The sequence below is a fragment of the Myxocyprinus asiaticus genome, chromosome 17 (assembly GCF_019703515.2).
Source record: "Myxocyprinus asiaticus isolate MX2 ecotype Aquarium Trade chromosome 17, UBuf_Myxa_2, whole genome shotgun sequence".
Lineage (NCBI taxonomy): Eukaryota > Metazoa > Chordata > Actinopteri > Cypriniformes > Catostomidae > Myxocyprinus > Myxocyprinus asiaticus.
In genome coordinates, this window is record NC_059360.1 from 13,524,245 (window position 1) to 13,541,813 (window position 17,569).

The window sequence follows — 17,569 nt, forward strand, 5'->3', positions numbered from 1 at the left end:
TAATTCATTGGTTCTGCTGCAGCAAAGGCAAAGATTGACCTACAGTATTTTAGTTATTGTTAACAGTCAAGTGTGGTGCTTATGTAGGATTAGTAATCATTAAGATTTCCTTATTCTGTTTTAAGACATCCACGTGGAGTTTGATGTCATGAATGCTCTCCATGGCTGGTTTGATGCTATATAGATACATCAAAGCTTGCAGATTCTCGCCTGTCCTCAGCAAAGTCCTCAGAACAGCACAGTGGTGCCATGGCAGTGTTGGAGGACAAGCCCTTGGGCTCAATAAGATATCGATTGAATCCTATGGATAAAAAGTGTTACTACATATACTGCCTTGCCAAAAAAAAAAAGTTGCATACTGTAACACTTGGGACATTCTCCCTAGTGGCCACTAGATTTCGCTAGAAGGATAAAGACTTTTAGTTTGAAGATTGTTTTGGATTTTGTTGTGTCTCTGTTCTATGTGTTCCCCTTGATTGATCCCAGCTGTGTCTTGTTAGTTCTTGTGTATACTGTATATTGCCCTCATGTTCTCTCTGTCTTTGTCAGCTGTTAAACTTTCATGGATGCAATGGTTTGTTCTGTTGTCTTGTTTTGAGTTCTTTTATGTTTATTTCTCTGAGTTTTAATTAAAAATCCTGCACATAGATCCTCCCTCTCTCGCCTCTTTCCTGCAAATGTTAGAGAACAACTGACCAGATTATGGATCTAGCGGCTTGGCAATTGTTGTCTTTCAGACAAGGAGGTGATACCATCGAGCAATATGCAGAGCAGTTCTGCAGTCTCACCCAGGATTTCAGTTGGGGAGATATTTGTATCAAGGATTGCTATCAGTTTGGACTTAATGAGCCTGTGAAATCCTGTCTGCCAGGTGGCAGATGTAAACTTTCCTTGGTCGAATTCATTGACTATGCTTTGAGGCTCACATTCTCCCCTTACACTGTGGCATATGGCAACAATCCCATGCCGCTGCCAGTGCCCATGCCTGCCATGGTCAACGAGCCAGTGCCCATGCCTGCCATGGTTAACAAGCCAGTGCCCATGCCTGCCACGGTTAACAAGCCAGTTCCTGAAGTCTCGTCCATCCTTGATCCATTGCCTGAAGCCTCGACCATCCCAGAGCCAGTGCCTAAAGCCTCGGCTGTCCCAGTGCCAGCATCTTTGGCCACGGTGGCCATTCCCACAGCAGTGTTCCCGGCCATCCGGAAGAGGAAGAGGAAAAGGGCCCCTGCTCTCCAGTCTCAGCCTGCACTCACGGCCACAGAGGCCATTCCCCAGTTGCTGCAGTGCTCCCAGCCACGGAAGCCGTTCCTCAGTCGCTGCCAGTGTTCATGGCCACAGAGGTCGTTCCCCAGTCGCTGCCAGCGCTCACAGCCACAGAGGTTGTTCCCCAGTCGCTGCCAGCACTCCTGGACACAAAGGCCGTTCCCCAGTCACTGCCAGCGCTCTCAGCCATGGAGGCCATTCTCCAGTCGTTGCCAGCTCTCCTGGCCAAGGAGGCCATTCTCCAGTTGCTGCCAGCTCTCCCGGCTACAGAGGCAATTTCCCAGTCGCTGTCAGTGCTCCCGATCATGGAGTCTGTCGACGAGTCTGTTCTGTTCCCCAAAAATAAAACTTTTTGAAGAATTTTGAAAGATGAAATTGAGTCTTACTGATACTAGTCCATGATCTAGAAGCCAGAATCCATAGATCTGCTTGGAGAATGTGGATGGGATGGTGAAGGCATCAGAGAATAACTGTAAGAGATCATCTTTACACTGCAGGAATCTGGAAACATCCAAGACAAAGTACATTATCTGGAAATGCCCTGTTAAAAAATAAAGGCGAGAAAGTTAAATTACAGATGAAAAAAAAAACTGTAGATACAGACAAATTTAAAATTGAAGACAATTGTTTTAGCATTTCCTTTGTGTTTAATACTTTCAACCTAATCATTTATTATTTTGCATACAATTTCGGGGGTAAAATAGAAAATAAGCAGCATATGATGACTTGAACAGACTCTATGTCAATATTAGGCATCTTCACTAGCTTCAGCAAAGCTTGTAGAGATGGTGGTATGTAAGTCTGGTAAGCACACTCTTCTGAAACCCATATGGACCCATGTTGTTTGTCCATACGAGCTACCATACCCTGAATAAGAGAACTCCACTGATATTTCTCATCAGTATAACAGCTAATGAGAGACATAGCATGTTGGTTATACAGTACATATTTTAAAATATTAAATACTTTATATTCTGTACAGTACATGAATTTGTCAGCTACAGGAAAATGTGCACCTTTACCCCAACTCCAGACAAGTTCTCCTGTGTTTCTGGTCCATCTCACGCCACATCTGCAATATCACTTTCAACTCATGGGCTTCTCAAAGAAAACAAAAAACAAAATCTATTAAGGTCTCTGAGAAATCAATATAAATTTCAATGAAAAATCACTTTGGGTTTCACCTCATAAACTTTTATTATGCTAAAGTCATTGTGCTCAGCTTGACATGCTATTACAATCATTTCAAAGGAACTGCAGTCTGAGTGACTTTATCAAACTCTAGAAGACAGTCCTCTCCAGACAACTTGTCAGACATTTTACATCTCGGAGACACTGTTTCTGGTCCCATAGGAACCAGGAAGTAATCACGTTCACTCCAAGACACGGGTTCTGGTCCAGTGGCAAGCATGTAGTAATGGCGTTCACATAAACAATGGTGAGCATTCGGAGGATGCATTTTTGCTTTAAAATTACAACTTTTCTCACATTTTGTGTTTAGGATTGGGGTTTGGGTTAGGGGGTAGGGTTAATAAAATATGCATTCCTGCTGACTGTATTACATGTTTTACCACTAAAATTACAACTTGCTTTTTACACCACACTGTGGACATTTTACCTCTAGAGCACTTCCAAATTCAGCCACTGGTGGCAGTGGTTAAAATTTCATTAAGTACAGACTGATTTCTGCAGTAGAACTTGTGACCTCTGTTCTTAACAAGTTGCCTTTAGCTTGCTCACTGGAAGACTAAATACAAATATAATTTACTTATTTATTTATTTATTTTAAGGCACAATTTACAATCGTGTTTTTATCAAACCGCACAATGACAACTCTAACAGAAAATGAAGATGTAATATCTGTAATGTCTTAAAGCATAATTTCTGTAAAGCTGCTTTGAAACGATGTGTGTTGTGAAAAGCGCTATAAAAAAATAAATAAAAAAAAAATAAAAAGAATTACCTGACTTGACTTGATAAAAGACCCCGTTTCCAGCTGGTATTATGATGTGTCTCAGGTGATCTGATCACATGTGGTCAAGTGAGACACTGCTGTTTACACCTGATCACTTAAATAAGTCTCCTGTGACCACTTGTGTTCAGGTTTGGAGGGGAGGGTCTCTGTTTCATGACAACATACTGTACATCAATCACTATGTCAGTGTGTTACTGCATGATAATAAAACACAACAAAGTCAGAAAAGACAAAGAAAGCGTGAAAAAAAAAATGGTGCGATGTTTCTCCCAGACGTGGTTGAAATTTTATTTAAGCACAAACGCAACGTCAAGCAGAATTATCTATTATTTTAGTGGATTACCTGTATTAAATGAGCTTCAGGTGTTCGTGCTTGTCATCTGTATTGATATCAGATACACTAATCCACCTTTTAAAATTTTACGATCAGACGGTTATTTCCTTTTAAAGCCGCTCACAAACGGCAAAGTTTATACTCTTGTTTAAGCACAGCGGTTGATTGACAGGTGAGGGGCGGTGCGTCACTGCTGCCGGGACATGCGGGATGGAATAGCGTTTACACTTCAAATGCGATCTGGACACATGCCTTCTTGTTTACATCATGATGGCGCCACGGATGACCGCCTCAGTGTGGAGCGCTTCTATTGTTTTGTTGTTTTTGTTTGTTTGTCCTGTGTTTAGTAATCTTTTTCCAATCAGTTTTACCAGAGACAAACTGCTGAACATTCGACAGCATATACCAGTCAATCTATTCCCAGATTTTGAATATTTGGACGTTTTGTTTGACATTTTAGTCAGAGGTGCGGCTGTGTTGTTTAAACGCGCTATGAGACGCAGGCGAGGAAGACGAGCCGGTGCGCTGGTCAAGCTCCGTCGGCGGGGCTTTCGAACAACGCTGCCGAGCATTCATCTTGCGAATCTCCGCTCTCTCCCTAACAAAACGGACGAACTACATCTCCTCACCCGCACAAACAAGGACTTTTCAATCTCTGCTGCCTTGTGCTTCACAGAACCTGGCTGAGTGAAGCCATTCCGGACAGCGCGTTACATCTGCCGGGCTTTCAGCTGTTCAGAGCGGATCGCATCGCAGAGTTAACGGGGAAAACAAGAGGCAGTGGAACATGCTTTTACATCAATGAAGTTGGTGTACAGATGTAACAAAGTTAAAGAGGATGTGCTGTCCTCATTTGGAAGCGCTCTTTATTAACTGTAAGCCTTTCTACTCGCCGCAGGAGTTTTCCTCATTTATTCTGGTGAGTGTGTATATCGTGCCAAACGCGTGTTTGAACACAGCGCTGCAACAGCTGGCTGATCAAATCACAGACACAGAACAACAATACTCGGACTCAGTTATTATTATTCTTGGGGATTTTAACAAAGCAAATCTCACACGTGAACTGCCCAAATACAAACAGCACATTACATGCCCAACCAGAGACAGAAATATACTGGTTCATTGCTACACACCAATAAAGGATGCATATCGCTCTGTCCCTAGAGCAGTTTTGGGACTCTCTGATCACTGTCTGGTTCATCTTCTTCCAACCTACAGACAGAAATTAAAATCTGCTAAGCCTGTATTAAGGACTGTAAAGGATGGACCAACGATGCAGAGCTGGAACTACAAGCCTGCTTTGACTGCACTGACTGGAGTGTTTTTGAGGCTGCAGCCACAGCCCTGGACGAGCTCATAGATACTGTTACATCATATATCAGTTTCTGTGAGGATATGTGCATTCCTACTAGGACTTATTTAACATTTAACAACGACAAACCATGGTTTACAGCGGAACTCAGGCAGCTTCGTCAGGCCAAAGAGGATGCTTACAGAGTTGGGGATAAAGTCTTGTACAATCAGGCCAGGAACACACTGAAAAAGGGAATCAGAGTGGCTAAAAGAAGATACTCTGAGAAGCTGAAAAACAAGATTTCAGCTAACGACCCTGCATCAGTGTGGAGTGGCATGAAACAACTTACGAATTACAGGACTCCTACCCCCAACCCTGTAAGGAACCAACAACTGGCTGACAACCTTAATGTGTTCTACGGCAGATTTGAAAGGCCCAATCCCACACCCCACACCCACTCTGACCTTCACTTCACACAAAAACCAACACCTCCTGCAACCCCCCTCCTCCCCCTCCTGCTACTCAACCTGCACTTAAGATCTGTGAAGATGATGTGAGCCGCGGCTTTCGAAAAAACAAAGGATAAGGAAAGCACATGGTCCAGATGGCGTTTCACTTGCATGTCTTAGATCCGGTGCTAACCATCTGGCCCCCAGCTTCACACAGATCTTCAACAGATCACTGGAGCAGTGTGAAGTCCCATGCTGCTTCAAACACTCAAACATTATTCCTGTCCCAAAGAAACCAAAAATCACAGGACTTAATGACTACAGACCTGTCGCCCTGACGTCTGTGGTCATGAAGTCGTTTGAGGGACTGGTGTTGGCCCACCTGAAGTACATCACTGGACCCTTTCTAGATCCCCTTCAATTTGCTTATCGAGCAAACAGGTCTGTGGATGATGCAGTCAACATGGGATTGCATCATATCCTGCAACATCTGGACAGACCAGGGACATATGCAAGGATCCTTTTTGTGGACTTCAGTTCGGCTTTCAACACCATCATCCCAGCTATTCTCTGGACTAAATTACACCAACTCTCTGTTCCCACGTCTATCTGACAGACAGGCAGCAGCTTGTGAGACAGGGGAAATTCACTTCCAGCACCTGTACAATCAGCACCAGTGCCCCCCAGGGATGTGTGCTCTCCCCACTACTCTTCTCCCTCTACACAAATGACTGCACTGCCAAGGACCCCTCTGTCAAGCTCCTAAAGTTTGCAGATGACACCACTGTCATCGGCCTCATCCGAGATGACGATGAGTCTGCATACAGAAGGGAGGTTAAACAGCTGGCTGTCTGGTGCAGTCAAAACAACCTTGAGCTGAACACGCTCAAAACAGTGGAGATGATTGTGGACTTTAGGAGGAACACCCCAACACTGACCCCCCTCACCACTCTAAACAGCACTGTGGCAGCAGTGGAGTCATTCAGGTTCCTGGGCACTACCATCTCACAGGACCTGAAGTGGGAGACCCACATTGACTCCATTGCGAAAAAGGCCCAGCAGAGGTTGTACTTCCTTTGCCAGTTGAGGAAGTTCAACCTGCCACAGGCGCTGCTGATACAGTTCTACTCAGCAGTCATTGAGTCTGTCCTCTGCACTTCAATAACTGTCTGATAACTGAAACGCATCTTAATATCAGGTGGAAAAAGGGTCAAAGTGTGATCAGTCTGGAATATCACCTGGAGGCTGGGCAGAAGTTTTGTCATGCACCACCACTGCACCAGCCTGCCAAGCAGTATGTTTTGTCTGATGGCATAATGGTTCTGGTTCCAAAAATCCCACCCATATGAAGCTCTGCTGCCCAGTGCACACAACCTGCATGGCATACCTGACGTTGGAGAGCATAGCAACAATATGGAAAAGAAATATAATTGAGGCCAAAATTATTTCCACCCATGGATTTTTTAAATATTCAACATTTCTTCCAGAACATTATTTAAATTAAAACATCTACTTTAGTGCTGAAGATCTGCAAATATTTTTTGAACCCAATTCAAAGGAAAGAGAGAAAAAAAAAATTTGTTTCAGTATTCATTAATCTCACTGAAAAGTTCATGCATTTGAACATAGTTAGTCAACTATATGGTAAATTATCCATGGTTTGGTCAGTACCCATAAACACTGTGAGGCAACCAGTACTCACTAGATAATGCACTTTTCAAGCATCCTGCCTTTAGATCTGCTGACTAGTATGTATGTGCTTTCCCCTAACTCAATCCCTTTTAGGCCTGAGTAATCCTCTGAATATTATTGGCTGTCAGTGCATGTGTAGGAGGGTGAGTGTATATGGAATTACATGAAATATGCATATTGAATGAAGAGCTTAGAGTCAGGAGGAAATGTATTCCTAACTTGAAATTTGAATGATTAAAAGCATATAATTATCTTATCAGCAACCTGTTTGTTTGTTTTCAGTCATTTTAAAACAAGAAGAGAAAATGGGGGTATAGTAATATGAAATAGAATCTTTGTGTACACAATACCCATGTGAGGCTTGGCAGCTTAAGACGAAATGAAATTGTTTTTTTTATAAAGGTCACAGGATGGGTTTTAGTTCATAATGTTTTTTGGGAGGAGGGGCAAATATAATCCTAATTTTTAAATTAGGTGTAGATTATTTTTATCAAATTACAAAGTAAATATTAAATACGAAATAGTAAGTATTACCAGAATATGCAGAGAATGTGCCATTTTTTATGCATTATATTAGGCGACTCTGAGCATCCCCTGTTTTCCGTAACTCTTTCTTTTTTTAGTTTTTATCTCTAATACACACACACACACACACACACACACACACACACACACACACACACACACCAGTCAGTGAGATTTGTGCTGGTGGCAGAAGGTACTCTTCCAAATCCAACTGGGCTGATTACTGATTAGAAGGAATTACGAGAGAGGTCACAGTTGAGCCTGTGGCACACACTAACACAGACAATCAGTTTTTAAGACCAAACAATGCATTCTTATTGTTACACAAAAACTGAGGACATCTGATGGAGAACAAAAGAAAAATTACTTGGAATGGGGCAGAATATCATTGAGGGACAGGTCAACATGAATGGGTGAGTAATAACCTGTTTACTACTAGTCTTTTGCATGGATCATCTCCACTCACCAAGCCTGGCTGAGGACAAGCCCTGTGCCTGTTTGTTAAGGTGAACTTTGTTTTGGCTGCTATTTTGAGCTTTTGAGCATTCAGGGCATGAGTATTCTTATATCTTATATTACAAAAATATTTGCTTTTAGTTGTTTTGCAAGAAGTAATATTAGTAAAGAGATCTTCTATTTTGCATTTCACACTCATTTCATAGCTAGTAATATAATGCTCTGTGTATCCACCCACTGTCTTAATTTTTATTGCATTCTTTTTTCCTCCTTTTAGGTGCACATTTGCAAAAAAATAAAAATAAAAATGGAAAAATATTTTGCCCTCACTCTCTTTCTAAAGGGTGTCCAATGGTAGAATGGCTTAGTTTTTCCCAATTGATGTAAAACTACTTTTTATAAAAGAAAACTCCTTTAAGTGATATCTGGTTACCTCACAATGAAATGTCCTTTAAAAATAACTGGCTACGTTCCTTCTGTTTGGCCATAGCTATTGGATTCAAGGTCTTTCTAATGACTGACACTAACAAGTTAGCGTAAGGAGTTAATAGCTAATAAGCATTAGTCCATTCATGTGTTCTGTAAGATCGATCTACAACTCATTCACTTCATTTTTGCATTAAGAACTCCTTTAGCCTCCCAGCAAAACCAATCAAAATATCAGGTGTAAGTTCTCTGAACCTTTGAAGCATTTACCAAACATACAAAATGGCTGTGCTGCCGGTAAGGTTCACTAAAACAAAGAGGGATAAACTGGCCCAGGTTCTGTGGGTGTTGAACTGGGTCTCTGTTGTAACAGGGATCATCCTCTTTAGTTTAGGCATTTTCCTGAAAGTGGAGATCAACAAACGCCAAGATCTAATGGCCGAACGTCAACATCAGTCTGTACCAAACATGCTTATTGCTGTGGGACTTATAGCCTGCGGAATCAACTTTTTAGGAGGAAAGATCTGCTATGACTGTGTAGACACCACCAAGTTCTTGCGCTGGAAGTTGGTGATGCTCCCGTACATTATTTGTACATTTTTCTTCACACTGAGCATGCTTGTGGGGGCCATAATGTGCTATAGCATGCATGGACAGCTTGAGGAATCCCTCGCACTGGGGCTACGTGATGCTATGCGCTACTACAAGGACACAGACACGCCAGGTCGCTGCTTCTTGAAACGCACGGTAGACCTGCTGCAGATCCAGTTCCAGTGCTGTGGAAATGAGGGCCATAGAGACTGGTTCCAGATCCAGTGGATCAGCAACCGTTATCTGGACATGTCTCGACAGGAAGTGGCAGAGTAAGTAGCCCCTGCAAAGTTACAATTTAGAGAGGTTATATCATGAAAAATGTAATGATTGATGGACTGAGAGTTGATCTACTCTAATTTTCAGAACTCAAACTTTCTCTCCAGTCAAAAAAATAAATACAAATTATTGAAAATAAACAGCAAAAATGTTGGTTTGTACATTGTTGCCACAGGTTTGCCTTAAATGTTTGCCAATAAAAGTTCACCACAAAACACTTCGCCAGTAGTGGCAAACTGTCCATTGTTGTCAAAGGTTTGCCCCAAGTTCACCACTAGCGCCAAAGAGTTGCAAACTTCTGGAAAACTTGTGCGACAAACCGGTTTCTTTACCACAAACTTGCGGCAAATTACCTATAAGTTGGCCACAAATAAATCGCTTTTGCAAGGTTTTCCAAAATATTGAGAAATAACTAGGGCTGTAGATTAAATTCAGTGTGATTAATTATATTAAAAAAAGGCAAAATAAAAATTAATGCATTTAATCATGCCCCCGGACAATAATAAGGATCGGAGCAATTCAAGCTTGAGATACCACCATTTTATTACAAGTCTCCGTCAGCAGGGGGCAATAAGCGCAACTGCAGCTGTACACGCAACACGCAGCAGTACAGGAAACAAACCACACATACTGACAGCAGACAGCACAAGATGAGGACGCATTTTTGCATTCAAACAGAGCTGTAAGGAGCACAACTCGGAATGCAGGGCTCTTGAGATATGTTTTTCATTGCTCATTTTCTTCAAAAAAAGAAGCAGCAAAAATCGAGGTTACAGTGAGGCACTAACAATGGAAGTGAATGGGGCCTTTTTTTTTTTTTAACTCACTTTTTCAAAGGTATAACCACAAGACATAAAGGATATGAGTGTAAACATGATTTTAGTGTGATAAAATCACTGACAGACCTTTTCTGTGTAAAGTTACAGCCAATTTTACAACTTTGTTTCCATGACGATGTAACGTCAACAAACCCTAAAACCTAAACGACTGTAAAAATAAAGATTTAAACAAATTTGCTGCTCAAATAATACACAATTTTTAACAGATGAATGAATGTAAGTGCTTTTATCAAATTTTAAGCTTCACATTTTGTTTAAACCCTCCAAAAATTGGCCATGTTCACTTTCATTGTTCCCATTCACTTCCATTGTAAGTGCTTAACTGTAAACTCGATTTTTGCTTCTTTTTTTTTTTTTTTTTTTTTTTTTTTTTTTTTAAGAAAAGGAGGAACGAGTCGAAATAATTTTTTGTGGTAATCAACATTATGCCACAAATGCTGTCGACTGACCTTAACTTGTATTGAACCCGGAACATTCCTTAAACTTGACATAGAATCCTAAAAACGCTGTTTAAGACACAACACAACCAAATAAAACACTCCAAAAGCTAACGTCTGATGCCTATGTACGTAGACGTACCCTTAAAAAAGACCTTGTAATAAGGCTACCTTGGACAGATTGATAAATTCAATTGCAAAATGGAATGATGTGGACTGTAGGCAAATGATAGGAGTGTGTTCAATAAGCGAATAAGGAATTAAACCATACACTGCCTTCTAAAGCCACTTTTTGTATTGCTGAAACAACGTCTAGCAATGCCTGCTAAAACAATGTATTGCATTTTAATTAGGGCTGTCAATCAATAAAAAAACATTTATTGAATTAATTACATGGTGTGCTGATTAATTAATTGAATGAATCGTAATTAATCGCATGCATATATATTTGCTGAGGAAGCCCCGCAAATAACAATAATACAATAAATAGTGTTTAAATAATTGTAAATAGTTATATTTAAATAATTATAAATAATTATAAATAATTATAAATATAAATACTCTACAAAACGCCTGAAGGTGTCCTGTGGTATCTGGCACAATGACATTAGGAAGTGCGAGGTGGATCCGCCGTGGATCGAACTTGTTGGTCCAGCACATCCCACAGATGCTCAATTGGATTGTGATCTGGGGAATTTGGAGGCCAGGGAAACGCCTTGAACTCTTCATCATGTTCCTCAAACCATTCCCATAAACTATGTGTGCAGTGTGGCAGGGCACATTATCCTGCTGAAAGAGGCCACTGCCATCACGGAATACCAATGCCATCATAGGGCGTACCTGGTCTGCAACGATGTTTAGGTAGGTGGCATGTGTCAAACTGACGTCCACATGAATGGCCGGACCCAGGTTTTCCCAGCAGAACTTTGCCCAGAGTATCACACTACCTTCGCCGGCTTGTCGTCTTCCCACAGTGCATCCTGGTACCATCACTTCCCCAGGTAAACGCTGCACACATACACTGCTTTCCATGTGATGTTAGAGTAAACGGGACTCATCGGACCAGATGACCTTATTCCACTGCTCCAAGGTCCAGTTCCAGTTTCTGTTGGTTCGGACTAGACGGGATAGCTTTCGCTGCCCTCACGCATCGATGAGCCTTGGGCGCCCAACACCCTGTCGCCGGTTTGTGGTTTGTCCCTTCTCGGATCACTGTCGGTAGGTACTCAGAACACTTGACCGGAAGCACAAGCCTTGCCATTTCAGAGATGCTCTGACCCAGTCATCTGGCCATAACAATTTGGCCCTTGTCAAAGTCTCTCAGGTCTTTACTCCTGCCCATTTCTCTTGCATTCAGCACATTGACTACGAGAACTGATTGGCTGCTTACCATCTAATCTACCCAGACCTTGACATGTGGCCTTGTTAGGAGATGATCAACATTATTCGCTTCACTTGTGAGTGGTCATAATGTTTTGGCTCATCAGTGTAAGCCTATCATTCACAGCAATCCCTTTTGCAATTGAATTTGTCAATCAGTCCGAAATTTATTATAAAGACTTGTCTAAGGACACTTCAATGTACACCTGCATCAGACGAACATTTTTGGAGCGTCTCTGTTGCATTGTGTCATAAACATACAATTTTTAAATTAAACGAAGTTTGAAACTTAGAAAAACACATCTAGAGATTACTTGTGTTCTCTTTTCTCAGTAAGTGTGGTTTATTCACTGTCTGTATAGCTATGCGTTGCCTATGCAGCGAGTTTCGGATACTGCTGCCTGGAGAAAACAGGTCGCACTTCATGCTTGCTCAGATGGAAGGAAAATTCCTTATTACGGTCCGGAGACATGATTAATTGTGTTTTTTTGCGAGTTATTTTTTATATAATTAATCACACTGAATTAACGCGTTAAATCGCAGCCCTAATTTTAATAATCTTAATTATTATATATATTACATTATAATTATTTTATCATTATATATTGAATTATTTTTATTTGGGGAGCTTTCTTACATTTTTATCTTGCATATATTAATGTGTGCGATTAATTGCGATTCATTTGAATAATTAATCTGCATACCATGCATACCAATTCAGTTAATCATTTTAATCGATTGATAGCCCTAAAATTAACACAACTGCTCACATTTACACATCATCAGTGGCTATTTGGTGTTCAGCAACTTGGCCTGCCCAGCCAAGGATAGATGCAATTATACCTAAACACCAGAGGAAGACTATTCCTTTAGCTGGTAACTATAAGAGTAAATTCACCAAACTTTATACTTATTCTGACTGTGGTGTAGTACCTACAGCTCTGCATAGCTATCCTACCTCTAAGAAAGAGTGGCTGATGTTTATTTTTGAAATGGTCTCTGATTATTTTAGTTCAACCTCAACAGTTTGTGTAGCACATTTCAGCACAGAATATTTTGTAAAACCGTCACAATGCAAAGGAGGCTTTACAACAAGGCTGTTATTGAAAGATGAGGCACTGGCATCTATATTGGACCTGACTGCAAACCGGCAACCTCTACACGTTGCTACTCATTTCACCTGCACTGAGAGGTTAGCCAATCATAATAAATGGCATTTACACAGACGTTTAAAAAGCACAACAGCAAAACTTCAGGATCAGGAAGAGGGTGAAAATTATGCAAGGTTTTACATTTTGACTGTTTTTGGTATAAGTTGATTTTAGACAAAAGATATATGATGCTTGTAAACAAACCCTCCTACCATTCAGCTCATTCCTACTTGAAATCTCTAGATAATAATGACATCTAAAGATATCCTTTTCTCTATTTCAAAATGTGTTATTTTCTTGCTAGCCGTCTACGCAGCAATGTGGATGGAAAATACTTAATGGACGGTGTTCCCTTCAGTTGCTGCAATGTCAACTCTCCTCGGCCATGCATTCAGTACCAAATCACTAATAACTCTGCCTACTTTAATTACGACTACCAGACAGAGGAACTCAACCTGTGGATGAGGGGTTGTCGTCAGGCTCTGCTAGATCACTACACCAACATCATGCACTCAATTGGCCTAACAGTTCTTATCATCTGGCTCTTTGAGGTTGGTTGTCTGTATTGCTTTGGTAATGAGTTAGGGTAGGATTCAGCATGTCTTATAATATGAAAGCAACAAATAAATATCTATCTTGTAACCTTTGTCACAGGTACTAGGTAGTGGTACTATATTAATAAAAAGAAAGGGCTACACACTCAACAAAATAGCTCTGGTTGAATGACATTATCCCATCCTGGGATTGTATGCTCTCTTTGTAATCTGCTCTATGTGAACCAGTCCAATCCCTCAGCGTCCAACGTGTATAAGTGTATTTATGTGTATGTGACAATGATGTGCTTATGATTAGTAATAGCCTTTTGCTATTTTCTTGGGTGAGTGGCTTTCTGTTCGCAAGCTTTTATTTACCCTCCGGTACATATATACGTTTCTACTCACATACTATTACTTCTCTAACAGCTCTCTGTGCTTACGGGGGTCCGTTACCTCCAGACTGCCCTAGAGAATGTGCTGAGACAGGGGGACCCCGAATGCGAGTCTGACGGTTGGCTCCTCGAGAACAGCTTTGTGGAGACTGCTCGCTCTAATTTCAACATCATCAAAAACCTGGGCAAGTTCAACCAGATCAACACAGCCAGTAATGGCGATCCAAACATCGACAGACCATCTACAGCGCACTATGGTCCAGACAATGTGCCTCCAAAGTCTCTTCCCATGGACAGTTAGCCTTAGGCCAGAATGTGCCTTTTGATTTTTTAATCAGAAGTATTACACAAGCCACAGAGGGCTGGACTGTGATGCTATACTGTATCAGTGCATGAGTATTGTTCTAACTGCTAACTGAAAAATTAGATGGCATTAAATTGTACAGCGAGAACAGAGAGAGAGCGATAACAACATAATCTGAATTCTGTTTTAATGTGAAGTGAAAGAACTGAATTAAAAAAATGGAATCGAGTAATGTTTTAACATGCAAAGGAGGGCTTACAGTCTACAGTGGAAAGCAACATGAGGCCTTGAAGGTCTTGCACAATACTAAACTCTTAAACTGTTGACATAAAGTCAACGTGACTTGCCATTTGCAACCCATTTTACTTATGTACTGTGACATATTTCCGAGTGAAACAGGATATAATAAAAAAATTTAGAGTGTGGCTTGACTTTATCCACCAGGAATTGATTATCCTGTGAATAGTGGGCATTACATATCAGAATGTAGCAACACCAAATGCGAGTTTGCTAAACCAATGCTTAAATAGCTATTTGGATATTGTTAACATTATCCAATAGCCTGTAGGGCCTAGGTGATTTTAGCAAAGAAAACAAAAAACGTACACCAATAAATGGTCAAAATAAGACAAGGAATGTGCATTTAGAATGTAAATAGGGTAAATTTTGTTTTCATGTTGACTTTATTAGGGAGTATCTGAGTTTGTTTTTTATTGGTTAAGTAGGTGCACTAAGAAACATAATTTCCATTAAATCAAAATATTCTATTTATATTCATATATTCAATATGAAAAAACAAGACATAAAGAATTTAACTGTCATGTCTTGGTCTTGTGCCTACACTCAGACATTGTAATCAGTACACTGGTGAAAACATGATATCAACTAAATCGTATTTTTAAAAGGCTCAAAGTTCTCCCATGCCATTATCCCATTATCGTGGATATATAATGATAATAAATGCAACAGGGAAAACTGATGAACAAATAAAGACTTTTGAGTGTTAATCCCATAGCTATGGAGATTCCACCCACTGGAATTGAAGGATTCTAATTTAAATGCCAGTGCTTATTGCTACTATTGTTAATAGACCTTATTCACTCTAGCGCCATTTTTTTATTTTTAATGGGAATGACAACAAGGTTGTCAGGGATAGACATACCATCTCTTCAATGGCACGCATGGCATAAAGCTGTAAAAAGCTCCTAGATCACATCTGAACTCATGTTGTCTGGAGTGTTTTTGTCTAATGAATGTTCTTGGAAAGATTTTATTAATTTATTTCCTCAGAACTATCCAAAAACAAATTAAACTGCAGTACAGCCCATTGAAGAGACTGAATGTCTATCCCTCACAGATTTGTTGTCATTCCCGTCAAAAATCAAAGATGGCGCTGCTGTGAAATGAGGTCATGGACATGAAAGATACATTAAATAATGTGGCTTGTTGAGTATGGAAGCAATGTAGTGCCAATTAAAAAAGAAGAACTAAAAGATCAATCTATCAATTTGAAAATAAAAACATGTATAAATAAACCAATTTATAAATGGACAAATAAATAGACACATTTAAATGTGCTTATTTAATTCACATTTATAAATGTAATTATATTTAACAATTACATTTTGCATTAATAAATCGTGAATTTAATTCATGTTTAAAATGTAATTAAATGTAACAATAAATAGCAAATGAATGAGTCATTTTTAAATGCACCTTTTAATTTGTGTTTAAAAAAAAGCATTTGGCAATTGCTTTTCTTCATTAATTTGCCGGTTGCTTTTCTTCATCTATTTGCCAAGAGCTTTTCTTTATCCATTTGACAAACAAGTTTAAAAATGCCATTGGACAGTTGACACGTGGGAGCAACCAATGAACTTTTGACTCAGTTCCCACATCCCACTCGAAGGAGATGTAAGACGGTCTGTCACTGGACGGCTATTAATAGAGGTTTATGGTCTATGAAGCCCGCGCAAAAGAATCAAACGTGAGGCGTATCAGAAGTTAATGGTCACTTGTTGCTGCTGCATTTAAATACAGAGCGTGGCCCTCCCCGAATGTGCACTGTGGTACGTGTTAAGGAAGAGAGCCGGTAACTGCGATGCCATCAACGGTCAACAGAACTGATCCATGCCAATGACTGAAAGCAAGCACCCGCCATGCTCGTGCTCCACCGGTGTGAGATACCGAGCAGCTGGAGAAAGACGCAGGACCTCTGGGCCGCTAGATCCTATCTGAAGCAAACGCTTCTCTGTCTGGCCAGACCTTCCCTCGTCTGCTTATATCAAGTGGTGACACCACGTCCACTTTCAGTGATATCACATTCCACTTAAGACACTTTATGTCCACCTTTTTAATATTTTAATTTACTTTTTTATTTAAAGAATTACCTGAGTATGATCAGGAAAATGCGAACCAGCTGATATACAGAAGGCGAGCACACTTTGTTGAAAATGGTAGAGTTGAAACTACTGTTGTATTTTACTTGCTGTCAAGCATTTAAAAACGGTCTCTTTGGAATGCTAATTTTAAAATACTGTATAATATCTACCTGCTGTGTACATGACTATTTATAATGTTTTAAATAATTAATAATGTTTTTTCTTCTTTTTTTTCTTCCCTTTTCTCCACAATTTTGAATGCCCAATTCTCAATGCGCTCTAAGTCCTTGTTGTGGCGTAGTGACTCGCCTAAATCGAGGTGGTAGAGGACGAATCTCAGTTGCCTCTGCGTCTGAGACCGTCAATCCACACATCTTATCACGTGGCTTGTTGAGCACATTACCGTGGAGATGTAGTGCGTGTGGAGGCCAATGCTATTCTCCGCAGCATCCACACACAACTCACCACATGCCCCACCGAGAACAAGAACCACACATTATAGCAACCACAAGGAGGTTACCCCAAGTGACTCTACCCTCCCTAGCAACCGGGCCAATTTGGTTGTTTAGGAGACCAGGCTGGAGTCACTCAGCATGCCCTGGATTTGAACTCACGACTCCAGGGGTGGAAGTTAGCATCAATACTCACTGAGCTACCCAGGCCCCCAAAGTTTTTGCTTCTTAATCTTGTGTTGCGCACCTCTTCATAAAGATATTTATTGATTATAACAGTAGCTATACACACATTAAACACACACTGTATATTGGCATTAAAGTGCTTTGTGAAGTATTGCTCCATTTATCATATACCTCTCTTGCATACCTCTATTTTGTTCACAAATATGGCAGAGAGAGCAGTCATA

General features: G+C 40.5%; 1 protein-coding gene across 2 annotated transcripts; it reads left to right on the forward strand.

Annotated features, from left to right (window-relative positions):
* The first annotated feature begins 7,802 nt into the window (after positions 1-7,802).
* LOC127455209 (photoreceptor outer segment membrane glycoprotein 2-like) lies at positions 7,803-15,328 on the forward strand. Of its 2 annotated transcripts, XM_051722915.1 has the most exons (4): positions 7,803-7,948; positions 8,807-9,280; positions 13,399-13,645; positions 14,057-15,328. In XM_051722915.1, exons 1-4 carry the CDS (start codon positions 7,908-7,910, stop codon positions 14,321-14,323), a joined length of 1,029 nt encoding a protein of 342 aa, XP_051578875.1. In that variant the 5' UTR covers positions 7,803-7,907; the 3' UTR covers positions 14,324-15,328. The 2 variants fall into 2 exon arrangements, with proteins under 2 accessions (XP_051578875.1, XP_051578874.1); XM_051722914.1 differs by lacking the exon at positions 7,803-7,948 and having other exon boundaries at positions 8,213-9,280.
* The last annotated feature ends 2,241 nt before the right edge of the window (positions 15,329-17,569 follow it).